The 26,887-nt window shown below is 41.4% G+C and overlaps 1 protein-coding gene across 3 annotated transcripts in view; it reads left to right on the plus strand.

Moving 5' to 3' along the window:
* Positions 1 to 26,682, plus strand: part of ARHGEF12 (Rho guanine nucleotide exchange factor 12) — a 70,753-nt gene extending 44,071 nt beyond the window's left edge. For all 3 annotated transcript variants that reach the window (XM_063311429.1, XM_063311430.1, XM_063311431.1), the window contains 27 exons: positions 352 to 450; positions 783 to 825; positions 1,108 to 1,213; positions 2,012 to 2,149; positions 2,745 to 2,777; positions 3,405 to 3,519; positions 4,248 to 4,350; positions 4,503 to 4,712; positions 4,995 to 5,127; positions 5,406 to 5,441; positions 5,911 to 6,065; positions 6,487 to 6,633; positions 7,924 to 8,009; positions 8,867 to 8,992; positions 9,819 to 9,933; positions 10,582 to 10,682; positions 10,891 to 10,968; positions 12,464 to 12,539; positions 12,850 to 13,017; positions 15,064 to 15,151; positions 16,066 to 16,155; positions 16,325 to 16,404; positions 16,799 to 17,029; positions 18,093 to 18,560; positions 19,213 to 19,520; positions 21,117 to 21,189; positions 22,422 to 26,682. In XM_063311429.1, the coding sequence (XP_063167499.1) occupies positions 352 to 450; positions 783 to 825; positions 1,108 to 1,213; positions 2,012 to 2,149; positions 2,745 to 2,777; positions 3,405 to 3,519; positions 4,248 to 4,350; positions 4,503 to 4,712; positions 4,995 to 5,127; positions 5,406 to 5,441; positions 5,911 to 6,065; positions 6,487 to 6,633; positions 7,924 to 8,009; positions 8,867 to 8,992; positions 9,819 to 9,933; positions 10,582 to 10,682; positions 10,891 to 10,968; positions 12,464 to 12,539; positions 12,850 to 13,017; positions 15,064 to 15,151; positions 16,066 to 16,155; positions 16,325 to 16,404; positions 16,799 to 17,029; positions 18,093 to 18,560; positions 19,213 to 19,520; positions 21,117 to 21,189; positions 22,422 to 22,432 (3,417 nt within the window). In that variant the 3' untranslated portion in view covers positions 22,433 to 26,682. The remainder of the gene's footprint in view (positions 1 to 351; positions 451 to 782; positions 826 to 1,107; positions 1,214 to 2,011; positions 2,150 to 2,744; positions 2,778 to 3,404; positions 3,520 to 4,247; positions 4,351 to 4,502; positions 4,713 to 4,994; positions 5,128 to 5,405; positions 5,442 to 5,910; positions 6,066 to 6,486; positions 6,634 to 7,923; positions 8,010 to 8,866; positions 8,993 to 9,818; positions 9,934 to 10,581; positions 10,683 to 10,890; positions 10,969 to 12,463; positions 12,540 to 12,849; positions 13,018 to 15,063; positions 15,152 to 16,065; positions 16,156 to 16,324; positions 16,405 to 16,798; positions 17,030 to 18,092; positions 18,561 to 19,212; positions 19,521 to 21,116; positions 21,190 to 22,421) is intronic.
* Positions 26,683 to 26,887: the final 205 nt, after the last annotated feature.

Raw genomic sequence — 26,887 nt, forward strand, 5'->3', positions numbered from 1 at the left:
AGCCTAAATATGTCTTTCCCAATCTGACACCTTCCAGATGTGTTGAACCAAATCCAATTACAGCTCAGCCACTATAATCCCTCAGGCAGTTCAATAGATATGGAGGACATCAGTTGAGGAAGGCTCGTATAGATTTAGTAGGGGACAACACCATTTTGTTCTGATTCTATAAATTTGGTGCAAAGCTTGGTCACAGAAGTGAATGCCCCAGAAAAATGATATTTTCTGACTCTCTGAGAAAGTTTTATCCCTGTGAAAATACTCTTGAAAACCTGAAAGAAGCATTTGTAGATAGAATTATGTTTCTGCTTTATTTTTGCCATTTACTGTACTATTTTTCTTTTCATGTAGCTTTGTTATCTTTTTGCGGATCTGTACAAACAAACAAATTCCAAAGAGACTCGCCGAGTGTTCGCTGAATTTAATCAATTTTTTCTGGATCGAGCTGCAGTAAGTTCCAAACACATATACATGTATATACATTCTTGTTTTAATCTTACGTTTCTTGGTTTGATGGCCTTGGGGCCTTTGGAATTAGATCAGCAGCAGTGCTTTCTAACTCATTTTTTGAACCAAATCGCTCATGTTTTGAAGGTAGATTACATTTTGTTTTTAGATCCAGGGAAATGAATATGGGAGAAGGTTTTATATGTGTTGCTATGCATGTACATGCATCTTGGAATGATGTACTCTTAGTGGAAATCAGGAAGTGGAGGAAGACTAATTCCCAGAATTAGTCAAGAGAAGAATTTTCTATATGTTTTTATTTTTTATTTTTGCAGAATCTGAAAGTCCCAGTTCCAGATGAAATTGTAATTGATTTAGGTAAGATTGTTAAAAATAATCTAGATAAGATTATTTTAGAACTTGGACATTTAATGGTTTTTGAGAAATTCCAGTGAATTTTGTGTCCATGTAGTGTTCTTTGATATCACCAGGTGTAACTTGGGTGGTAGGAAAAGTTGCATTTGAGTAATGCCAATCCACAGTGGGGGAATAAAGCTTTTAATCTTTAGGTAGGAAAAATCTGTGCTGCAGAATTAAAGGCAAAAGTTGTTGGCTAAATACTTTGTTCTAAATAAACTTGATTTCCCCCTTTATATGCAGAAAAGAGAAGGCTGGAATTAATTCCTGAAGAATTGCACCGCCATTATATTCAAGCTATGCAAGAGAAAGTATTTTTTGAAGTACACAAGCACCTTGAAGATTTTAGGTATATGTTGAATTTTGTGCAAACTTTGAAGAGTAATTTTGTTGTTTTTCATTTGTAGTGTTTTTGGGGAATACCTCCAGCAAAGGGAATTCCATCTTCAGTTTGAGGATTTTGGTTTCTTGGAAATTATATCCAATAGAGTATCCTTTTTTTTTTAATTATTAGTGAAACTGACCAATATATTTTCTTCTTTTCTTTCTCAAAATTCATGACCTTACTTAAATTTTTCATAGAACTTCTGAAGGCCAATTACATTAAAAGAAAAGTAGATGCTATTGTGTATATCTAATGACTAGATCGTATACAGATGTTTTGAGCACATAGTAGGAAAATTGGCTTCATTTTAGTTCAGTCCTTCTCTAACCTACACTGGTTTCTGTCTTACCTTGCAGTTCTTGTACAGGTAGTCCTTGCTTAACAACCCTAATTGGCACCGGGATTTCTGTCGCTAAACAAAGCGATCAGTAGGTGAAACATGACTACACCACTTAGTGATGGCAGTTCCAGTAGTTTGGGTTGTGGTCGCTAGGCAAGGACCTCATGTTCCTCCTCCCCTGTGTGAGCTGCTGGCTCCGTCCTGCTGCCTCCTCCCTGGCTGGGCCCGGTGAGCCAGCTTCAACAGAGGAGGCTCCACCGCCCTGCCATGCTGGCCTCCACTTAAACTCCCCCCACCCAACTCTCTCTCTCCCCCCATCTCTGGCCTTTTGGCCATACCTGTTTACAATCCCGAGGGCGGGCTCCCATTGCTTCACATCTTGTGTCCACAACAGTTTCTTGCTCTTCATTCTGTGCCTTCAGACAGAAACGTAGCATGGGTCTCACTCTGGCAGAAGGAGAGTTGACCAGGCTGGACGCAGAACGTGTTCGGGACCGGATGACACTAGAGAAGGAGAGAGCATGCGCAGAGCAAATCCTTACCAAAATCGAAGAAGTGCTGTGAGTATGCCTGAGGCAGATACAGCCTTTAGCTCTCCTACGTAGAAGAGGTAACTTGGTGAGGAAGGACATCACAGCCTCTTTCCACAGAGATGAGTTTTATAGGAAGATGCTGCTCTGAGCTTGGCATAGTTCAAAGTGTGGTTCTGTTGCAGCTCTTAGTCCAGTTCTTAAAAATGAAGCTGGGGCCCAGTGTTATTTAATTATTTCTGTTGACGAGTTGTCACAAAGTAGAGCTGTACATTTTGCCGAGGAAGAGAGGGCTTGATATCCAGAAGATTTGTGGTATGCCTGGTAATAACCACTGGCCGTGGTACTTACATTCAAGTACAAGATAGATTATCCAGGGTGGGTTCCTGTTTGTCATGATCCGAGACTTCTTGCTCATGACTTTCAATGATGGAATGTAGAAGCTTTATGCATCCTACATCTGATACTTGTTTACCTTCCATACATTGAACCCCCCTGCCTTACTGTTTTCTGGATTATAACAGTTTGGGTTGATGGGCAAGCCAGCCTTTGCAAACCTAAATGAGGGAGAATAAGAATACTGAAGCTGCCATTTTTTATTTATTTTTGCCTCTTTCCTCTGCAGGATGTCATCTCAGCCTCTAGAAGAGGATAAGAGGTAATTAAACCCTAGTTACAATTATGCTGTATCTTTCCATCCTGGTTTATGCATGCTGAACTGGTGGAGTCCTCTATTGGCTATTTAGGCAAATTACATTTATCTTCTGTATATTCTTCTCCCTTACACAGATTACAGTTTAATCTGACAGGTCCTAGGTCTATATAATATCAAGCAGGGGATCTTTCACAGCCTTTCCATCCCACATCCTATTTTTAGAAAAATGCTGAATTTAAAACTGCACGTGCCAATCATGTGCTTTATCCCTTCCCTTAGTCTGGGTTTATGAGGATTATAATTGCTAGTATTCAATGAAGTTGGAGTTCAATACTTTTTGGATTGCATAATGTTTCTTTCAATTATTATTATTAATTCTCACTTAAATAGACTTCATAATAATGATAATAATAATAATAATGGTGTTGATTGTTTCACTAGTGAGATAGTAGAAATGATGGAGACAAAATCATCTCCAGATAACTTAACAATTTCCTGTCAGTCATAACAATATAAATTGCTGTCAGTGTCAAGAGAAATACATTGGTAAAGAGAGAAATCCATTTGCCATCCCTTCACTGAAGTAACTTGATGTTGTTTTCCTGTTCTTCTGTATGGTCTCATCTATAGTTCAGCTATACAGTATGTTGTTCTCACCTACATGAAACACCTTGGGGTGAGAGTCAAAGAGCCCCGGAGTCTAGACCAAAAAAGGGGACGGATTGGATTCCTGCCAAAAATAAAGGTAAAGTTGACACATTTTTTTTATCAGACTTTCGGTCCAGATGACTGTTCGGCAAACTGACATTTAACAGTTTTAATAAAGTGACGTTAACAAAACAACTGTGCTCTTAAGTAGTACCGTATGTCTTTGCCACTGTGGACATATCGCAAAAGCCTTTTCCTTCAATAGAAGAACAGCTGTATGTAGCAGGAAATGGAGTCTCTGAAACTGATATTGGTGACAAACTAGAGTGCATCCTATGTACACTCATTTTAATTAGCTATACTGGTGGAGAACCCTTTCAGAATTAAGCATAATGCACATCTTTAGTGCATGGACTGAGAGCACTCAAAAGTGGATTCAGTCTCCTACCAGAAACTTATTTCTTCAGAAGCTATTGCAAAAGAGTGAAAAGTGTCAGTTTTGAGACTTAATTAAGGATGTCAGTACAATGTTGTAAAGCAGCTCCATTTTAATAGGGCTTGCTAAGGGAATTTCAGTGGATTGTTCCCTTTTATTGAACCTTTGCAGTTTTCTCCTTTGGGCACTAGATGTTTCAGGAGACCATGCATCTACTTGTGTTGGTCTCTTGTCGGTCTTCACATTGTTTCCATCTTGAAGGAGTAGAAGGGTGGTGCAAGATCATTTGCTAATTCTGAGTTGCTGAATAACTAAAAGTTCCATTTTAAATGGTTGCATGAGAGACGATACCCTTGACAATTATTTCCTTGGCTCCTTTTTAACTGTAGCAAAGTATAAAGAAAGATAAGGAAGGGGATGAAAAGAAGAGGAGAGTCTTCTCAAATATCCTGGGACCTCCAAGGAGGCCGAGCCGCCATGACAGCTATGCAAGTATGTCAAGTGAAGATATAAATATATTACTTTCCTAATAATTTGATCATAGTATCCTGAAGCTAAATGTTGCTAGGCTGTGGTGGATGTATTTTTCAGGTTTCAGATGAGAGTAATTCTTCTGCATTGCTGATTACTCTTTATTTATCCAGTAGGCAGAGCCATGGAAATACAAAAACCACGTCATCCAAAGCACTTATCCTCATCATCTTCTGTCAGCCCGGAACCACCAGATTTGGTCAAGATGCGCCAAAGTGGGTTCAGTGATGGCATGGATACGACCTACCAGCCTGCCAACTTTGTGTCTCCAGCAGCTGCTGGAACTTTTCCATCTCAGGAAGGGAGCAAAGACAGCGAAACAGGTGAAAAGATAGTTATTGCTAAAAACCACATTATAGCCCAGGGAATACCTCTGTTCATGTTCCAGTTGTAAGATAAAATATTCAGTTGTCATGCGGGCCGCTGTCATTTCATAGGTTTCTGACTGTTGAAAAGGCCATTTATCTCATTCGAGAGATGATGTGGTCCTAGAAAATTAGATGGAGAAATGGGGGAAAACATTTCAGAAAATGAATGGTTTTAGATGTTTAATACAGCTTTGCCTGCCCTCTGTCTTATTTATTTGTTTGGGTGCTTATATTTAGGGCCAAAACAAGTTGGAGAAACAATTACTTTTGGTGACTCTGTGGATGGTACACCTTGTACACCTAACATCATATTTGATTTTCCATCTCCTCCCCTGGACCAGTTGCAAGAAGAAGAAGGAGAACTTGATAGGCAAGTCTTAGCCTCAAACTTAAGCACCACTAAAGTTGTGTTACTTATAGGTAGGATAGAGGGAGCATTAAGTATGGCATGTCTTTTTAGAACGAAAGAGATGATAGCCTAGATGTTTTGATTGTCTACCACTTTTTTTAGTCTTCTAAATTATACCTGCACTGCTTAATTATATGCAGTTCATCTTATGCTACTACTGAACTCTGTATCTAAAGCTCTCCGTAAAAAAAATCACTCAATCAAGTAATGTTTTCATAAAAGTTTGGTTTTCTTTCTAGGTTAGGAGAATCAGGGACTCCTAAATCTTTCCGCAAGTGAGTATAAGCATATATGTGTTTAAAATAGATTTGGCAATAATTTCCTATATTAGTCTGACTGCAGTGGAACAAGGAAAAGCCCCACAAACTACCAGTATCTTTAGTGACTCTGGATAGAGACAACTAAAAATCTGAATACATTCATATCAATTTTGCCTGTGATACCTGGATGTAGTGTAGGACAAGTGGATCCTCGTTAAAAGTTAGCTAATTATTATGTCATCATTGGGGAAATGTGCCTTCCCCCTTTTCGCTGAGCTACAGTCTTGTCTCTCTTCACCTAAAATGTAAAAAGAAAATACTAAGACAGTACCAAGTTTATGGCAGAAGCTTTATTAGACATCATTTCTAATCATTAGGCAAGCTTTAGTCACCACGTGCCCAGACTATGTTGTTATTAGCTTGTTTTTCTTATTCTTCCCACAAAGTGCCTTGCTAAAGAGGCGTGTCCTTTCCCTCTTCCTAGGGTGGACAGTGTGAGTGCTGGGGATGTCCAGAGTGAAGATGAGCTCTTTGATTTCGACATGGAGACAGACCAGCCCAACTGGCAGCAGCTGGTGAGCCGTGAGGTGTTGCTTGGCTTGAAACCATCCGAAATTAAACGCCAGGAAGTGATTAATGGTAAGTTATTGGGGGGTGGGGGGTGGGGAACTAGAGGAATTTCATGCTTTGTTGTTTCTTTGTTCTCTGTAACCAAGGTGCTACGTCAGCCCTCAAAATTGCAGAGCTTTCAGTTACATTGTCCAGAGGAAGATTTCTGTGAAGATGAGAGGGAGGTTGGCCTGCTTTAGTTCTCAAGGCAGTGCCAACTGTGATATATTTGGGGCAGTGAGCCAGATTAAAGGACAGTCTGAGTATGTAATCTAGATTCTCCTTTATCTAGAGGGTTTGTTTGTTCTGTTGTTTAGCAACTGTTATCTTCAGGGAATACCTCCTAATATTCATCCTGAAGCTGTTCTTTATCCACCCATTCTTTGTATAAGCCCTCCTCTCCCTTATGAAGACCACCACAGTCACTCTTGTTTGTTGTCCTTATTTCCAGAATTATTCTATACTGAACGTGCTCATGTCCGCACGCTGAAGGTCCTGGATCAGTTGTTCTATCAGCGTGTGTCCCGCGAAGGGATTCTACCACCTATTGACCTGCGGAATATATTTTCGAACCTGGAGGATATCCTCCAGCTTCACAGTGAGTGAGGCTATCTGATGCTGGGTTTAATAAAGCAGTTATCACAGTGGCCGACCTAGTCGTCTTCTTTGGCTGGGCAATAGTAAAAGTAACTGAGAAAACAGTGCAATTTTCTCTTCTGAGGGCTGCACTGAGGATACCACATCTAAGGCTTGAGGGCTGCATGGGGTTTCAGGGGCTCAGATTGTGCAGTATAGTTGTTTGTATGTGTGAAACAGGTGTTTGTTTTTTTTTAAGAGCTACTAGAGTAGAGTGATGCTTGAATATATGCTTACTGCAAGCTTCTTATCCCATCTCTGACTTTAAAGTAACTCATTCTGTGAACCAGTCACATGTGCAAGCTGTTGGACAAAAAGGGTGTATGTTAAATAGAGGAGGAAGATGATGACAGGAGGAGGAGGATTTTATGGTATTTTTGATTCCTCTAAAAATAATATTTTCCAAGAAGATAACCCTGGAGAAGAGTATTTCCCTGCTACCACATTATACAGCAAAACAACTTGATGTATATGATATTGTATTATGTTATTTTCATATTTTATGAGGCTGGTTCCGAGTCCAAAATATATAAAGGCAATAAACAACAACAAACAAACAAATAAGGTTTTAGAGGGAATTTTGTGAAATGCTGACTTCTAAACCATTGGTTTCCTTGTTTGATTCCTTTGCTCTATTTAGGAACTGATTCTTCAAATTTGCAATATTGCATGTGATTGTGGTCTTCCTGTACTTTTTTTCATTTATGGGGCAATGTGCATTGGTGTTGCTGCTCATTTGTGTTATCTTTAAAGCAACAAAAGCACAGAGAAGGTGGTAAGAATTAGTACTCTGGCTGGAATAGGGTTAATATGGGACTGTAACTTCAGGGAGGCAGGGAATCTAGAACATCTGGTCCCTTTTGCTAGTTTTCTCCTAGCCCAAAGCTCTGTGGGGTCCCTCTCTGGCAGGAGCGTGGACTTTCCACTCAGAGCAGCCTTTCTCAACCGTGGCAACTTCAAGCTGTGTGGACTTCAACTCCCAGAATTCCCCAGCCAGCATGTGCCAGCTGGGGAATTCTGGGAGTTGAAGTCCACACAGCTCAAAGTTGCCACGGTTGAGAAAGACGGCCTTAGAGTAACTCCAGGCAGACTATAAGGAGGAACACTGGGCTGCCCAACTTGTAGATTGATAGGTACTTGAGAACGTTTTTGCACTGTATTGCTCATGGGTTAGTTAAGTATCACTGGTTTCAGGCAATTGCTTCAGTATTTCCCAAACCTCTCTCCTCCTTTCTTTTTCTTTGCTACTTAGCTGGATTGAATGAGCAGATGAAAGCAGTGAGGAAAAGAAACGAGACATCTGTAATTGATCAAATTGGAGAAGATTTGTTAACTTGGGTAAACTAAATTTTGTTCATGTGTGTATATATGAGAAAGAGCGCTTTTTTTTTTCTTTTCTGAGAAGTGAAATATTTGTGAAATAAAAGATTGGCAATGGACCACTATAGGTCAGCTTGGCCGTTTATCTTGTCTGGAAACCTATTATCTGAAACTCTTCCATTCTGGGAGAATTAAGTAAAAGGGGGAGCATTAACAGAGAAGGTTGGTCAGCATGGAGTATGTATTCTCTTAAGAAATGTCTAGGTGAGTGATTCTCTTATATAATTAACAGTGTGAATGAGATGATTTAGCTTAAAGGTGACCTTGCCTCTTAGAGAAAAAGGAGGACCTGTTTTTATCCTCTAAAAGCTGTTAACAGAGTCAAGAGAGAGCAAAACTTGGAAGTGGTAGGAAGACAGTGGGATTAAGCATCTTGGAGAGTGTCAGGCTGTAAGTTCTTGCCTTAGCTTTTGGATGCAAGAAAGAACTTTTAAAATACAAAAATGTTGCAAGTATTAATGCATTAATAAGGGCCTTTAAGGGCTTCTCAGGATTCTCTAAAAAGTGAGGTGTGCTGGCATTTAATGGATAGGCATATATTTTATGATACATTATCATTTAATCTTGGAAGTTGTACATGGAAAGCTCTTTAAGTTACAGTCCAAACCCCTACTTCCAAAGTTCATGCAGGAGGATGGAAGGAAAGAGGCAAGTAGGTCTTCTTCGGATGAACTGGCCAGCATAGTTACATATTTTGTCCCCAAGCATCCTCCTGCTATCTGAATAATTGTTCATACTAGTGTTTCTACCTGCAGATGACTCTCTTTCGTTTGCATTTCTTTTTTGCGTTTGGTACCTGTGGATACGCATCCCAGTTCAGTGGAGCCGGCGAAGAGAAATTGAAGCAAGCCACTGCCACTTTCTGTAGCAACCAGCCCTTTGCTCTGGAGGTGGTAAAGTCACGGCAGAAGAAGGACTCCCGCTTCCAGACTTTCGTCCAGGTAAATATTTTGGGGTGTGGCATCTAGCTGATCCTTGCTGCTGGAGAGTGGAGGTGAGGATAAAGTAATGAATTATACTTAACCTACTTGGGCACAAACTATTCTTTGCTATGACTTTTGACAGAATAATCCAGTGAATGTGCGGATTGCTCCAAGTCGCTGTATAAGAACAGATGAGAGCTACCAAATAGCCCTCCCTTTAGGGCAGCTCTGTGATGAGTTGCTAGCTCATTCAGATTCACGTTAACTCCATGAGCTTTCTGGGAGTCAATTTTTAGGCTTGAGGACAACCTCCCACGTGTAAGCTGCTGCAGGAAGTGTAGCTCTCCATTTCCAAAGTAAAGCTCTTCAGAGAACTCTGAGGCTGTGTCCTGTTTTTAAAAAAAACAGTGAAGGAGAATGAGCACAAGACAGTCGTTGAGGAGAGATGCAGGAGTAAATGCCTAGTGCCTCACTTTATTTAGGGAAGATCTTTGCTAATTTGCCAGGCTCTGTGGTTGGGATTCTAAAATACAATGTATTTTTTACACAAAGCAAAAGACTAAACTGCGTCTCCTTTAAGCCTGTGACTGAGATTGAATGCTGATGATGCCAAGCCTGAAGTAATGAGGAAAGGAAGCTGTTACCAGGTTTTGTGCTGGACCTTTCCTCTGTAATTGCCCACTAGATAGGGTGTGTTTGCATTTCTGATAAATCTTGGTGTTCCCTAACTTGTATTTAATAGCCTGAAATGTGAACCACTAAAGACGTTTATAGGGTGGTATCCATTCAGATAATTATGGTCTTAATAAAAATGACAAATGCGCTTAACGCTTTTTCAATTCAGGATGCTGAGAGCAATCCACTCTGTCGCCGATTGCAGCTAAAAGATATCATTCCCACTGAGATGCAAAGGCTAACCAAGTATCCCCTCCTTCTGGATAACATTGCAAAGTACTCAGGTACCACATAACTCATTTTGTTTGGGGCTGGATCGGGATGTGACAGTTGCAAAGAACAACTTGGGTTAAAAATGAAACCCAAATTAACTAATTCTGTTGCAAAATATGAGTTCCTGCCCCCCTTTTATTATTGCTTAATCCCTCTGAGATGCCAATATCTTCCTCCAGAGGAAGAAGAGGAATTATGAGACATGATTAAAAAATTAGAGAGTTAACTATGAAATAAAGTATTGTGGGTATTCATTTTTGTCATTGCCATTTCTGCCTTTTTGCATTCTTGGTAGCTATAACTTTCATGCATGAATATGATAAAGCATTGATATAAGGTTCAAATTTGCTTTTTAAAAGAAGCTTGAAGATGTGGGGCATTCACATTTTGTTTTAAGAACTATTTTGTGGATGGAAATGAACACACTGCTGGCTGTCGGAAATCTGTAATACTTCAGTATGGTTGCTCCCGTTATTACAGTGAAATGTGATTACCAAGCACAGAGGGGTTTCTTTTAGTGCATTCATGTATTCAGAATATATTATAAGAAAAAAAGAATGTGTGTGTGTGTGTGTAAAATTGAAAAGTTATTGGAATCTTTTGGAACATAACTTTAATGTGTGAAGTTACATATTTCTTTCTTACTGTTTCATTTTTAGAGCAACCTTTAGAGAAAGAAAAAGTGAAGAAAGCAGCAGATCATTGTCGGCAGATTCTCAATTTTGTGAACCAAGCTGTCAAAGAAGCAGAGAACAAGCAGGTAAGACGAGGGAGATGTAACTCGGTTTTCAAAAGCTAAAGGGACCGTTGGCGGTGATGCGGGTTTGTAGCAATGAACGGGAAGGCTTCTGTCTATCTTTTGCTTTAAGCGGGATTCCAGATCGACCAGGTTCTTCTGGGCTGTTGCCTGCCTTCAGCCAGCTGGCCTTGGCCAATGTAACTGACTGGATTTTGTCCTTTCTCAATAGCATTTGGAGGACTATCAGCGGCGGCTTGATTTGTCCTACTTGAAGCAGGTGGAGGGCCCTTTGCTGGATGAATTCAGGGTGAGTGGAAGAAACACGAGAGGCATCCCTGAGGTCTTCTGAGCATTCATAAATGTACTTCGTAGTCCTTTTGTTTCTGCTTATGAGCGTGAACGTTTCTACCCAATTTCCCCCCCCCCCATTTCAGTTATGGGGTATGTATTGGATTCTGTATTAAACAGTATGTTACTTAGCTGGGTTAATTGTGCTATTTCCTCCTTGCTGCAGAATAGTTTTCACTTTATAAGCTGTACTAGATGTTCAGAGGCAAGTAGCAATAGAAAGAAAGTTGGCTTGTATAATGAAAATCAATGGGTTTTACCGTTTATTGCCTGCTTGCTATGAATATTTTCATGAAAAATGTATTTGATATATTTGGCTGAAAATGTATTAGAGTTTGAAAGGCGGGAAATTGTTTTAAATCAGAATTTGAGTAAAAGATGCGAAAATCACATATTAGGGTTTCTTTTCCATGAATAGCTATAATGTAACATAGATGGCTTTCTGATTTCATTATATATTTTATTGGCCAAAATAATGAGAAATTTCCTCAGTAGCTGTCTCCTCAGAAAGAGTGGCACTAACTGTTGGTCCCGATAACCTGCATTTTCCATTATGTAAAGGTGATCCCAGAAATAAGACTGCTTTGTAGGCCTCCTTTTCAAGGTGGATTAAACTGTGTTAATTACAGGCCTACTGGATTCCGATGAAGCCTCCACCTCCTTGGATTTCTAGCTCCCTCCCTCAAAGAAATACTGCTTTTTTTCCAACTGGTAGAACTAGACTTTATTTTGAAGAGGGTCTGTGAGGTAGTAAGCTGGTCTTCTCTTTACTCTTCCACTGAAAGCTTGACTTTTTTGCCTCAGATGAAGTAGGCTTTAGCTTCAAAACGCAAGTTAGCCATGAAGTCCTCTTCCCCCCTTCTCCTTGCCTTTTGTATCTGTGGAACATGCTTCATCGGATCCAGTGTCTGTACTGTGAGTTACTGAGAACCAGAAAGTATGGAGAATTTCACATACCTGGGATTTCTTCTCTTCGATCACCAAATTGTGGCCCAGTTCTGCTCAACACAGATGGACCTGGATTTATGAGCAGGGTGGATCAGGCCATATAAAATAAGAATTACTGCCTAAAAGGTAGTTGGGGGGGCTTGAAAGGGAAATAGGAGGTCCCTTCTAGTCCATCTTCTCAGTTTAGACTTCTTTGGTACAAAAGAACCTGCCTACTATAATTATGGAGTGAGATAATAAGAATCACGCTTTGCCTTGTCTCGTGAACAATTAAGATGACGTATAGGTATTAAAGGATCTCTGGTTCATCAAGTTTGTGATGGTGATCCTTCTGATAAATACTTGAAATTTTATTTATAACCAGTGACCAGCAAAGTAGTCGCAACACTAAAACAACACCTAAAGGCAAATGAAATACAATAAAAGTAGTAAAACCCTAAGGACCTGCCAGTTGATTAATGATTGATGATTAATATTATTTTTTGCTTTTTCGGGGGGGGGGGTAGAATTTAGATTTAACCAAGAAGAAAATGATTCATGAAGGGCCTCTGACCTGGAAGGTGAATCGTGACAAAACTATTGGTACGTTATCACCTATTATTTTCTGTGAGATTTGTAGGGCCTGGGGTGAAAGTGCTTGAGAATGTTACATAATTTCCTTAGAGTTGGTTAAACAATGAGTGTTTTGAAATGGATGGGAAGATAATAAAAACAGTGCAAGGACACAGCAGTGATTTTCAAGCTGGTTTTCAGAATTACAGATGGGTCTAAATGCTTTGTATGCCTGGCTGAGAAAGTTCACAGCTTACTGTTGCTTCTGCGTGGGATCCAGCCCTTGATGTCTGCCAGGTAGAACTGATAACCCATTTCTGTTTTTCTCCCACCACTGCAGACCTCTATACATTGCTCTTGGAAGACATTCTGGTATTGCTGCAGAAGCAGGATGACAGACTGGTGCTGAGATGTCACAGCAAGATCCTGGCTAACACTGCAGATAGCAAGCACACATTTAGCCCTGTCATTAAATTGAACACCGTGTTGGTTCGCCAAGTGGCTACAGGTTAGTACAGCTGAGAATGCTAACTGGTTCTAATGTTGTTTCGAAAAAATGGTGCTCTCTAATGCAGTCATTGTCCAGGGTATAAAGTGGGGATTCAGGAAAGAGTAGGAAGTTGAAAATCATTGCTCGCTAAGAAGAACCTTGATGCTTCTCTCAAGTTTGCAGAAAGCACCTGGGTGACCCTCAGTCTTCTGACGAATGTTCTATGGGCAGATGAGTCGAAGCTGGAACTTTTCAGGCTATATGGATGTCGTTATGTCTGATGGACCCAGAGAATTGTATTCCACAATAACAGCCTCATTCCAGTTGGTGTGGGCAATGTCGTGGATTGCTGCCTCCAAACCCTGGATGTCTAGCATCACTGACAGAAGCATATCAGGCCAACTGTCTGTTAACTGAAGTTAAAACACAAATAGGTCACACAGCAAGACAATAATCCAACACGTGCAATCAGGGCTACAGGAAAATGGATTCAGAACAAATGTCAGGTTTTTGGAAAGTCGAAGTCCATTAAAACGTGTCAAGGCAGCTCATCATGAAAGAATGGGCCAAAATTCCTACATAGTGGTGTGAAAGACGGTTCACCAGTTAGGGGAAGCATTTGGTTACAGTTCTGGTAGCTAAAGGTGGCACCACCAGCTAGAGAATCTATCTTTTAAAATTGTTGAGGGCGGGGCATCAAAATGGGGACTAGGGGGTACCCTGCAAGTATTGGGATAAGTAAGATGGGAGTGTCTCTGGGATTCTCTTAAGAATTGTAGCCAAACTACATGGATTTTACAGTCTTGTTGGTCTTCCAAATCTTCAGTCTGCTGCTTAATAACCACCTCAGCTTTTCCTGGGGAAAGGCCATAGGAGAGTAATATTCTTGTGATGTTCTGCTACCAGGTAGATCTATACCTATCAGATGTTATTAATAGAAGCAGCCCTGTTAGAATCCAGTTAAATAAAAATGCTTGCCAGAGTTTGGCTTCTGTTCCTAAAAAGCTGGCTCCTAGTCTCAAGCCTTCATATAGGATGTATTTCTAATCACCCTTCTTTGTAAGGACCCAAGTTGGAGAACGGGCTTCATTAAGCTCCATATAGAAGTTGTGTAGTTGATTTTCCAGCAAATAGTGTAATAGATGCTGTAATGAAACCCCTGACCTGCGAGAGGTGAAGTGTTAGAATTGCTGCTGCATTCCTTCAGGCTAAGGCAAAGGGATTACTTCAGCTATTTGGTTTCTAGAGGGTTTTTAAAAAATCGCTGTTAGATATTTGAAGCATATATATATATCAGTAGCATCCACATGAAGCTCTGCTATTGTTCAGCGACAAAAATACACAAAGATTCAGAAAATCTGAAATGGGTGCACTGACTTTTTCATAGAACTTTATATAAGTAGAAGTGAACTGTATGCCTAACCATTTCTTCTGACTCCTTCCTGCTCACCTGTTTGACAGTCCTTAATGCAGAATGGCCCACATCAGCCAAGAGACCTGGGCTGGAGTTTACTCTGTACAGGGGGATTGATGTTGGACACATCACATTAAGAGTCGCACATGATAAACTAAGTGTATTGAGGGAACGTATAGCCACCTAATGTATTCCCGGTTATTTAGGAAACCAGAATTTAAGAAACTAGGATTATTAAATCTGAGTTAATTAGTTGAATGGTTCATACATGGCTGCATTTCTGTGTGCAGTTATTTCTTATAACTGTCATACTACATTCTTGAGTGATTGGGTGACTGAAGGTAACAGGCTACATGGCATTTCTTGTCATTTCCTTACCTGCATATTATGCCCAATGGATAAGAACTAGTTCAAAGCATACTTTATAAAACAGGCTGAACACTCTGACTGTTGGAAAAGTTGCTTGTGGAAAAGAGAATTTCTGTTCTATCAGTTCGAGCTGTACAACTGAAGTCCATTCTAAACTCATGTAGTTTGTGTGGCAGTTGCTTTTTTTCTACTCAACTCTATCTGAAATACACAGCTGAATCCTAGTAAAACAAAATAAGACAGAAGTTCTATCAGATTTAACTTGCTCTTTGTTTCTCCAGATAATAAAGCATTCTTTGTCATTTCCATGTCGGAAAATGGAGCACAGATCTACGAACTGGTGGCACAGACAGTTTCTGAAAAGACGGTGTAAGTAGGCTTGGGCAGCCTCTGCAAATGCAGAGTATTTATCATTTGTTAAGGAGAGAAATAAATCTCGTGTTCCATATCTGTGAAGTAGCTTCCTGCTAAACGTTTTAGGGCTCCTTGTAGAGTTCCATGAGGACTTTTCCTCCCATTATGGTATATAAAGTCATCCTTCTCTCATCTGATAAAAATGGAGCATAGATTAGAGGAGCTTTAAGTAAGAAACAAAACTGAGGTCCATGTAGTATCCCATGTTTAGAGCCAACCTGGATTAATAACATATTAGTCAACAGCAGGGCTTTTCAAAACATGTAGTAGGAAATATTTGTAGTCTGTAGCAAGATATATAGGACTGTCTGTCTTCAGTTGGGCAAAGCATTGGACAGTTTATGTTTCTGCTGTCCTTTGAGAAGCGGTACAGAAAGGATTTTCTTGCCCTGTTTTCTGCTAAGATTTTTATCTCGACTAGTTCAAGAAGCATACACAAGTATGAAGGTTAGGGATATGCCACTATTCAGATTCAAGCAGAGAAGGTACTTCAAAGGGGTGTAGGCACACTCACTACACAGAGACTGTACCACGGCCATGCATACATAGAAAAAGGCACAGTGTCTTAAAGGAAGCACTGCTAGGAGTAGTCCTTGTGTCCACCTCTCCGAAATGCCACTTTTCCACTCTGGATCTGAATATCTGCCTGCCTCTAATGAAAATCCAGACAGCAGTTTTGCTCATGTCTCTGTAACTTTGTACATAATTGATGGGAATTGGTCAGGATAGCAGCTGCTTATGAACATGCCTGTCCATTAAGCTATTACAGCCCAGTGAGAAGGAGACCAAAGTGACAGAAGGAGACCAGGGGGCAGAGAAGAAGATGTATTTTGGTAGAATACTATTTCTTTATCTTTGCATTATTATAGATGGCAGGACCTCATAGTACGGATGGCAGGAACAGTCAAAGTTGGAAGAGGCAGAAATGTAATTCCATTGCCGCAATCAGGACCCTGCGAGTAAGTTGGAAAAAATATACACGTGTGAGCATATAAATAAGATGATTTTGGTTTATTTTTAATTCAATATTTCCTATAACTAAACAGGAGCTTCCTTTTAGAAAGACACACATTATGAGTGAGAGTTCCAGAACTGCATGTGGTTGATTTGTCTTCCTTTGACTTGCAGGGAAGATCATGAGGAAGAAGATGACCAGCATAAATTGAAGGAAGAACAAACTACCCCAGATAGCAGCAAGCAAAGTCCAGGTAAAAGCTAAGTGCGATTTCAACACACTGTTGCTTGTACTGGATAGCTTCTAGGCGATCGAAGGCCTTCTTGATTGAAATGAACCTTTCTGGAAAATTACCATAGACAGGGTATGATACAGAATTCTGCGGATGTATTCCACTTCTTTCTTCTAGATACTCAGTAGCCGAAGGTACATTAATAGTTTTTCGTATTCTGTTTGGCATACATTCCCTGCCTCCAAAGATTTGGAAGCTCATAAATGTTTACTGTCTAATAATAAGTTCTGCAGTTTAAGCTATCCCTCCAGAAGAAGATATAAGAGCTAAGAGTCAAAGAGAATGTTATGTATTTGTTCATGTTTATGCTTTTTTTTTTTAACTCCTGCATTCATTTCGGCATTTTGTTTGTTAGATAAAGATCTGGGACTGGAATCACCCCTGGGGCTGAAGACTCAGTCTCCTTCAGTAGCCATGTCTGAGAAGTCAGAAGAGGAAGAACTCCTGGACGCCAACAAGCAGTTTGGAGAAAAACTGTCAGCAGACCTGCTGATCAAAGGATCACCTGAACACTACAGCCAAATAAGCCCAGAGCTCTCATTCCAAGCTTCAGAAAATCGATGGGCATCGGATGCACTAAGAAACTGTAAGTAATTGAAAGTACATGTATCTTGGAGGCCTAGGTGAGAAAGTCTGATGGATTTAGAGGTATCTGTTGCTCCTTGAACAAATGAAGATAATCTGCCTTTCAAACATCGTGTAAAAGAAAATCCGACATAGGCCAATACATAGGGATAGCGCTGACTGCTCCCTAAACTATGTTTGTTGCATACCTCATTCAGTTTAATTTTCACTTCAGTGAAATAGACCCAGTGCTGATCTCTAAGCTACAGTTAAAAGTGTTTCTGTAAGGTGCATGTTAAGGTGATATAATTCTTCAGTTCCAGTTCAGACTATGATATCTTATATGCCACTCTAATTGCTGGTAAAATATTTGTCCCATACAACTGGGGTTTGTGACTTAGGAATATGAGGCTGAGCCATCCCAATCTGCTGTCTTAATAGCATCATTCTGATCTCATAAGACCAAACACATCAGAAGTTTGTTCCCACGGTGGTCACCAGAGGTCCCTAAGGAATCCCACTGGCATCATGAGGGCACAATAGAGCTTTCTTGCTGTGTTCTCAGGCAATTGATACTGGGAGACTTACTGCCTCCGATTCCATAAGTAATATGTAGCCATCCCGATTAGCTACATCTTTGATGGATTTATCAAATTTCTTAAAGTCATCCAGTGGCCATCAGTACACTGTTTGACAGTGAACCACCTTCCAACTCTCTAGGAGGTGTTGAGTTGCAAGAGGATGAGCCAGTTACTCTTCCATTCCTTAGGCATATGACTGTATTCCAATAATAATGCCAGTGTTGAGCTTATTGTCTTCGACTTTGGCTTAGCTTTCCCTAAACTAAGTGAAGGATGACTCAGACTGTAACTCCTGACTTCTCTGACCCCTGGCCATTCTGTTGAAGGCTGTTGGCAGTTAGTGCCAGGTGGGAGAAATCTTGACTTCTGCTTCCAGCTTCTCAGGCAAGGCACTTAGAGTTAGTAGCTCCTTCCCAAGGCTTTGGGCTCCTGCATCTTGACTGATGCATTCAAGAATACTTACTTGCCAGGACCTTACTATGCTGCTCTCACATTTCCTTTCAGTGGGCTTATTGAAGAAATTACTGATGCAGCAGCTTGGTATGTCTGAACAAGAGTCCCTTGAAGACTGGCAGCATTTTTCTGACCATAGGAGAGCTCTGCCAGGGGCCCCTGAGGAGAACATTGTCCAGAGAGGACTTCAGTACTCAGATAATGATGACAGTGCCCTGTCTGGGCTTAGGAGGACACCCACTGGCCCGAAAAGAAATGATTTTGAACTTAGTTGTGGTAAATGGTCTTCAAGTGAATTGGTATCACCAGGGGACCCTGTGTTGAATAGCAGTCAGTTGATGGACCCCTTGAGCACAAACCCAGAGCCCCCAACCAAGGAACTGGAAGGAGGAACAAGTGCTGCTGATGATGGTGGGGAGCACTATTTTGATGCCCAGGAAGCCCACAGTGATGAGAACCAATCAGAAGGTGAAGTGGTAGATGGAAAGGAGGTAGAAGATGTGCAGCTGCGGATCTCAGGTGAGCCCGTCCATCAATATACATGTCTGAAAGTAGTTATAAAGCCCCTGGATGCTGTTGGGAAGGATTAGAGTGTTTCTGAGCCGTAGCAAGACATAGAGTATATGCTGAATGCTGAAGTCTGTCATGAAGCATGTTCCTAGTAGTTAAAGAGAGTATCTCTGAGTATGTGTGAAATGCATTGGGAGAGAAATAAGAAGTAGAATTTGGAGGTATGAGGTCAGGCTTCCAGCCTTTGGCCATCTCACCAGGTTTGGGCCTTTCCCCCCTGCCTTGCCCCTTTGGAGCAATAAAAAGACTTATTAAACCCAATTAGACTCCCCTTCTCCCCAACCGAAATCCCAGCAGGATTGCCACTTCCCCTGCACGTCCCATGCTTTTCAAGAAACAGCACGTTTTTTCATCTAACATAAGTGGTCCCTCTCTCTAGCAGCTCCCTTCTCCTTTCTTCCAGAGCAACAGCAAGGGCAAGGCATGGTGGGAGCTAGTTGGCAGTTGTACAGCTTCATAGCAGAGCAGCAGAACTGTTGAGAAAGGAAGTTTGCAGGAGTCATACAGACACATGTAGACTGGGTTGTATGTATGCTCACCCAAGCTGTTTCCTTGCTGGAGCCATTCATAAATGGGAGCATTAATGTTGTTCTCTTCTCAGGAAATTATTTGATCCTTGATGGATATGGCACAGTACAGGAGAGCTCCACCGACGAGGAGGTGACTTCGCTAGTTCTACAGTGCACTGCGAACAAAAGCACAATGGACTCTGCCCACCAACAGCCCACGTCTCGGGATGCCCAGCCAGTTACAGCAAGCTCGCCATTTGCAGTGGAATTGCTGGCCTCCCACTGGGAAGCTGCAAAGGAACCCTGCTCAGATGCACTAAGGGCTTCCTTCTCGGTCGAGTCACGTGCCCTGATGATGCGTTACATCCAGAACATAGAGGCCAGCCTTCAGCATCTGAAGGTAGAGCACGTTCTCCTGTAAATGGATTATCTTTGGGATATATATATCTATTTTTAAAAATGGATAGAGTTTAAGGGATTGGAGATAAAGGGGCTTGCTGGGAGTAAGCCATGCTGAGGGGTGCATGTGTGTTCATCTTCTTGACTGATCACAGCATCTTTTCAAAGTAATGCTCAGTTCTGTGCTATAAATTCTAAGATCAGGAAAATCAGACATTCTCCAGAATATATATAATTATGCCTGTGCCTTTTCTCACTGGGTTGCTCAAGATTTAAAGACTTGCTCTAGTTTTCAGAGACAGGAAGATGAAAAATGAAAACCTTGGAATAACCCTGGAGGAGGACAAGCTTTCATGTCTGGGGAATGTGAATGAATGTTACGAATGACTTTAGGGTCAAGCACTGTATTGCAGAGTATCCTTATAAAGCTTAAAAGACCGAAATGTAAAGGCTGAAATCAGTGTTGATTTATTGAAGCCAAGATGCTGAAACTTCCTAAAGTCAAAATTAAACAAGAACCTGTTCAAGTCTTAGAGGCCCAAAAAGAGAAGAGTCAATATTTTATTCAGAGGAATCCAGCAGAGCCAAAAGTCACTACAGTACCAAGATCAGAGGGAAAGAACTGAGGAGGGCATAGTGTCCTAAATGGAAGGGTTAGTTGCTACCTTATAAACAGATTCTTGCCTAACTTTGGCTTTAAGGATTTTTGTCTTTCTGGATCCAGTAAACCCAAACTGATCTCATCTCTGGACATCTCTCCTTTTTATGGAAGCAGTACTTATCCCTAATGTGTATGTTAACTGATAGCCTTCTTTTCAATCTTTTAACAGTCTGAGAACCCAAAGAGAATGGAAAACCATGTGCCACTCAATGAAACATAAAGCTACTGTATATAAAAAGCGTTTATTCTCACTGAATAAGCTTGGAAAAATCATTCCAAGATAACGGTCAGTGATGAGGCCATGAGCCTTGGTTTCACCAGCTTGGGCATAGTTTCCTGGTATGCTACAAATCAGTGTGACTGAACCATTCATTGGTGGTCTTGTCTAGGCACCAAGCTCACAAGTTGGTTGGGGTGCAGCTTATGCAAACAAAGCATAAGCTGGAGTGGAGTTTAGCCCGTGAGCAGATGATCTGGGATTTAGACCAGTCTTCTAGATGAAGAGGGAGAGGACTATTGGCTTGAATGTCTTTGCTGAGACAAGATGCTAGGAAGTGTACAGTTTCATGGCTGCAGCAGAAAATGCACAGTAGCTGCTCAAGAAGGAAATCTAAATGTGGACAGGCCACTGCAGATGAGTAACAAATTATGCAGTGGGGAAGATGATCCCTATAATGAGTGTATTCCCATGCTCCCTTCGAAGGAATCCTGTATTTACTTCTGCCAAACCTCCAAGATGACTGCCATATTTAGAAGTAAAATAGCTGAAAGGAACTGGATCTATTCTCTCGTCAGCACTGGAAGTCCCAGTGATGGCTTGAGAATGGAACACCAGGTTTGTTTTAGAACTTAGCCAGCCAGTGCCAGGCAGATTAAGTTGGCTACTTCTCTGGAAGGGGCACTGCTCAAGCGTATATGCTGGATTGTGTCTTTCAGGAAGTGGAGGAAAACTACACCGCTCTTCTTCAGCAAAGGCTGGCTGGCTCCATCACCACAGATGAGCATTTGGGTATGTTTGTCCTTTTCCTCTGATAGCTTCTAAATAGGAATGTAACGTGTTAATAATTTGCGGGCTTTAGCTCCAAGGGAAGCTACTGTGTGGTGCTTGTTGAATTCTTCAGTTTTCATGACACTTCCAGAATTTTTTTTAAACTGGTTACAAAACATTATTAATCAGTGCCTAGGTCTGCTGATTGTGCATTTCTGGCCTTGCATCCTCTCTGCTCAGCATTTTCCCTTTTGCTAATGTGTACTAGTGTCTCTGTCTAAACAAAGATGCACAGTCCAGGGCATACCAAAGTCATTGCTGCCACATTTTTATATTGTACGTTATTAAGTACATTGAGTCAGGGATAAACATGGTGGCAATATTTAATCTTATTTAAATGTTAATGAAACAAAATTAAATTTAGCTTGTGGAGGGAAGTCCTTGGCATGCCACCAAAGGCCAAGTGTATTCCCTCAGCCCAGAAGAGGCTGTACACCCCTTAATTGAAGGAGCAAATGCATCTAAAGAGCCGGGGGGGTGGGACGGGGGACGGACAGAAGGTGGTTCCAGAATCATTTCCAGGTTCAGAATTTTGACACAAATTTGGAAACCACTAAAAATGGGCAACAGATGGTATATTCTGGTAATTGACAGCCTTCTGGGTTAGATTTGTGTCTGCTCTTCCACGTGATCCATGTAACCTACAACTCCTACTTATTTTAGTCAGAAATCTGTGAGAATTCTGCCCCATCTTCATACAAACGTTAATTAAATTGCAGTGACTAAAAAGGTGAGAAAGTCACAGTTGTCACATTCTTTCTCATGAAACTACTGTGAGTGGAAATGTGGAAAGAAATCATATTTCTGTACACATTTAATAATTTAGTAAAACTCTTAGCAAAACCCTAACTCTGAATAAGCAATTAGAGCATTTTGTACAAGCAAGCGAATACATTTCTGTCACATATTACGCTAAGCTGTGCTCTGCTGAATAGGCTACAAATGACAGTATATTGAGCCATAAATCCATGGCATACGAACCAAAGTGGCCAGGTTTATATGTTGTAATAAGCCAAAATCAAATCACATTACAGCCTCGTGCAGTGTACAAACCCACATACACAGGCAGTGATTGCCACTTGGTAGTGGTGCGCACATTGTATAATCCCTTTCAGCCGTCCTCCATCTCTGAACTCCTTGGTGGTCCTTGGCTCCTTCACAGCACTCCTTTCTGGTTCTGTTTTTGTCCTCAGATAAAAGTTAATCACGCTTCTTGCAAATGGCTGGAGATTGGATGGAACCTTCTGCCTTGAGTCAGCCACAGCCGGCCTCTGCCTGGACTCTCTTGGCCCCGGGCCTCTTTCTATGGACCCTTCCGGTGTGAGGGGGCTCCACGTAGTGGAGAAGTGGGCAGTTTCCTTTGAGGTGTCTGCACTAGCCTTTCAGGGAGAGGGGGTGATTTTGTTCCCCTCCTCTTGCTACCAGAAATTCTTTTTGATTCCAGACAGAGGAAAAAGAGGAACAGAAAGAAGAAACCAAATGTATAAAGTTCTGGGTGTAGGATATAAAAATGTATCTAGACATTAAAAAAAGAATCAATGTATTTATTTGACTTCATTCCGTGTACTGAAAGCACACTTTAATTTGTATTTTATTTTGCTTTAAAAAAAATAATAGTGCCAGTTTGCTAGGCCCCCAGCATCTTTCTTCTCCTGGACCCTTATTCTGAACTGAGTTGCGTGCGTGTCTTGATTTTCCCCTGGATTCTGCCAACAACCAGTCTGTTCCTCAGAGAAGTTATTTGTGGAACAAAATCCAGCAGCATGCAGATGGGCTTTCTTCTCCTGCAGTTCTGTGTGCACTGTGTAGCCAGGGAAGGATTTGAAGCTGGCAACCAAGTTTCTCCTTGGGAATGCCTTTACTTCTCCTGTACTGAGCAAAAAGAGGAAAGGATTGGAATTTAGGAAATACGTCCCCTGCCCGGATACTGATTTGATTGTGACTTCCCTTTGAAAGCAACAGCTTGACATTTGTAGCTTGGGGGAGGGGGAATTTTTTCCAGTTAAGGACAAGCAATGCATTTGTGAGAAATTCCTGAGGTCACCATGTTTCTAATGAGCTGTGGGTAGTAACTGCTGCAGAAGTTAGCTGCTGCTGTTTGAAGGTAGGGGCCAGCAGCGTTCATTACCCAGAAGTGTGCCTTACTGACTGGTGTGGGGTAGACCAAGACTTAGCGTGGAATAGTGCTGCTTTGCCCTTTTTTATGCGAAGGTGCTCTGAAATCTCCCTGGTAACTTAGAAACATCTGCAATAGAAGAATCAGAGTAACAGACACCAACTCTGGTATAATCTCAGCGGAATGCCGATATCCTGGCGTTTTGGAGCTGGACCTTATCAAAGCTTCCCAGCACTGATGTGGAATGTTAGACACTGGGCGGGTTTTTCCACCAGGACAGACAATTCAGCGTATGTCTGCACCAGCTATCCAGTTCTTGGGCCCTTTCTTTTTCCTGGCAAGCCAGATCTAAATGTGCCAAATTCTAGAAATCCCTTTGATTTTTTTTTTTTTTTTAATCCTGCTGAATACACTGGGAAGTGTTGAGAATCTTCTTCTTTTTTCTCTTATTTTCAGCATGAATGTCATGCCGTGCTCCATTAATGCAGAGAAACATTTTTTTCCTGTAGCCAGGAATCCATATCTGTTTCCACTTGCAGGAAAGAGTCAGGCTGAGCTGGAACTTTTTTTTTTTTTTTTTAATTTTTCCCCTTCCCCAATATTTCCAATCAATGTACTGGTGCTTATTTAAGAGAGGAAACTTTCCAGTTGTCTGGGTCACCAACCTCCTTCAGAGGCTGGAAGCCACCAAAACCTGAAAGGAATTCCTTTCCGCTTCTCATTTTCGGGGCCAGTCTGTCGGTTCTAATTTCTAAATTTCTCCACCCTAAAAGTCCAAGCAGTTTCCCAAATGGAAATTTATCTTTAGAAGACCAGACCCCTTTCACAGATGGCTGTGGTTTTAAAAGTATTTTTCCTGTTTTCAAAGAACTCTTTTCCTTGGTCTCCGAACTGGGTTTTGTTTTCACTTCCCCTGTCGCAGTTCCACATCTGTGGAGCCACAGGAAGTCAGGCTCACGTGCAGACCTCTCCCTAGCACAGATAGATTTGAAGGAGCCAGAAATCAGTAAATTTTGGGTGACGCTTGGATGCCAGTCTCTTTAGAGAGACTGTGGCAAGACCTGTGTCTGCTCTTGTACTTCTGCCATATGTTGCTTCAGCATCCGCAAAAGAGGTTTCGGGCCAGGGTGCCCGAAAGCCATGCAGAGCAGCAGAATGCAGAAGGACCATCAGAAGGCTTGACTGACCTCCATAGAGGGTGTAACTGCCTTTTTTCCCCCTTACTGGAGAGCAAAGCCGAGTGCTGTGTTCTCTTCCTCCTGGTGGTTTCTTCGTATCGTGTTTTTTTCAGGCTTGTCTAGGCCATCTATTACGCAGTCTCCTGTTAAGGGCATTATTTTGCGATAAGAAAGAGAAGGTAGTGAGAAACGGGGATCACCGATTGCTTCTAGCACCATAATTGAATATCACAGGAGATGTCTCAGCTCCCTAGCACGTCTACTGTACAACAGGCCCCAGGCACAGATCCAATTTTGTGAAAGGGTCAACACTAAAATGCACTTTGTGGGATTCCCATTGGTCTTGGTCTTTATCCTTCGTGCTCTAGAAAAGCCATGAGGAATTCCGGCCAAAGACACCTTCCCTGTCCTTCCCCACCGGCTGTGATCATTCCCTCCTCGGGACTGGAGAGTAGGATGGAGCAGTCTTGTTCTCCCTCGTCTTCCTCCCTCCCGCCCTTTGCTAGCTGAAAATAATATAAGTAATGAAAGACTTTTTTTTTAACCAGAGAATATTATGTTGTCTGTGCTACAGTCATACCTAGAATGTCTTTGTTTTTAATCTGGATTTATTGGACCAGTGTATTGGAATTTGGGCTCAAAAGGCAAATTCTGGGTCTAGAGGCAGCTTCCTGCCCTGCTGGTTTGTGGGTCCTTTGACTTTACCCCCAAGACAAAGTGAGTTGGTAGAATACTGATGGGAGAGTGGATTGTTTTGCTTTGCTCAGGGTTGTCCAGGGCCATAAGAAGCTACGGATGATGTTTGTAAAAGGGACTCTGCTTTCCAACAGCAACGTGCAGGCTGGCGCAACCTCCTGTATTTTGCAGAGATGGTGCTTTAGCCTGCTGGACGCCGCTTGTTAGCTCTGAGTTCTACTAGTGCTACCTCCCCACAGACTGAATCGGCGCTGAACAGCCACATCTCAAGGTCTGGCAGACTGCAAAGCATGTGTATTTGATTTTTAACTCTAATCCCGTGGCTCTACCTATTGTTGAACTACGTTACCCTTGTGTTTTACACAAGGGCGTTAAAAATAATGATGCCGTGTCTTGCAGTCTACTTGCAAGAATCCAGGTCATTCTGACCCCTCAGAGCTCTACCAACTCATCTGCATCTTGCCTTGCTGCCTGCGTAGATGAGATCTTGTCCCTGATTCACAATAGTAAGTTGAGCAGGAGAAGAATAAAAGTGAAATCTTCTGTACTCAGTTCTTGGGGTTCCCTTTTGCATAACAGTCCTGTCTCACTGCCGGCCAATTTCTCCCTAGTCCACCGCTGAAACTAGAACCAGCGAGAAACAGGACTGCTTGGTGGAGGGGTGAGGAAGGCCATGCAATTATTCCCTTACTGCTTTTGGATGTTGGGTGTACTTGACTGTTGTGCTGAGTTCCTACGAGATTTTGATAGCTTCTGAGAAAAAGGGGACCCTTAGCAACTGAAGTGGAGGGATGTTTCGTGGGTTAAAGACCCATACAGTATTGCCTTTTACTCTGCCATATTTGCGTAAAGATAACCGTACCAACATGTTAGGGTACCTCTTTTTCTTTGGTAGAGAAACTACTTTATTTGTGCTGTTTCCTCATCTAGGGCCTTAATGCAGCTTATACATTTGATGAGTGAATTGGATCTCCCTCTCCCATTCCAAAGAAATCCTTTGTTCCCCTTGCGCGCTCTTCCCCAAGCACCAACTTATAGGCAGACGCTGTCCAAAAGGATTCTGCAGCTGGAATGTTACTCTGCTCTTCTTAAAAAAAAAAAAAAAATTGGAATTGTTTGTTGTAATGCTCTAACTGCTAGAACTGTATTTTATTTGCTTGCCATACATTTACTCCTTTTAACAGGTTCTGCTTTTAAGGAAAAACAAAACAATCCAATCTGGAAATACGCTTTGAAAAGGAAAACGCAAAAACCAACCAACCAACAAAAAAGGACAACAACAACAAGACTGATGGAATATCCTGTATTTTTAACTGATCATGTTTGAATGTCTAAGGAAAGAAAAAAGAATTTATTGTTCTAATTATCCAGATGTATGTATGTTTGTAAAATAGCTCTTATTAGCTGATAAAGTTGTATGTTTTTGGAACAAAATATTGATCATTAAAAAAAGCATTGAGTTTTGTGGGTGTTTTTGGATTCTGGGAAAATACAATTAAAGCATTCAGATATCAGTAAATAATAAGAGCCAACACGTGACGGTGGTGTTCTTCACAGTGTTTAGAACCTGACTGGGAGGTAACAATTTCAGTTTGTTTCTCAAGTTCTTTTTAGGCAAAGAGCTTGTCAGAATACTAGCCACTATCCTGCTGGATGATTCTGCTCTCCT

Source organism: Candoia aspera, chromosome 9 (assembly GCF_035149785.1).
Source record: "Candoia aspera isolate rCanAsp1 chromosome 9, rCanAsp1.hap2, whole genome shotgun sequence".
Taxonomy (NCBI): Eukaryota; Metazoa; Chordata; class Lepidosauria; order Squamata; family Boidae; genus Candoia; species Candoia aspera.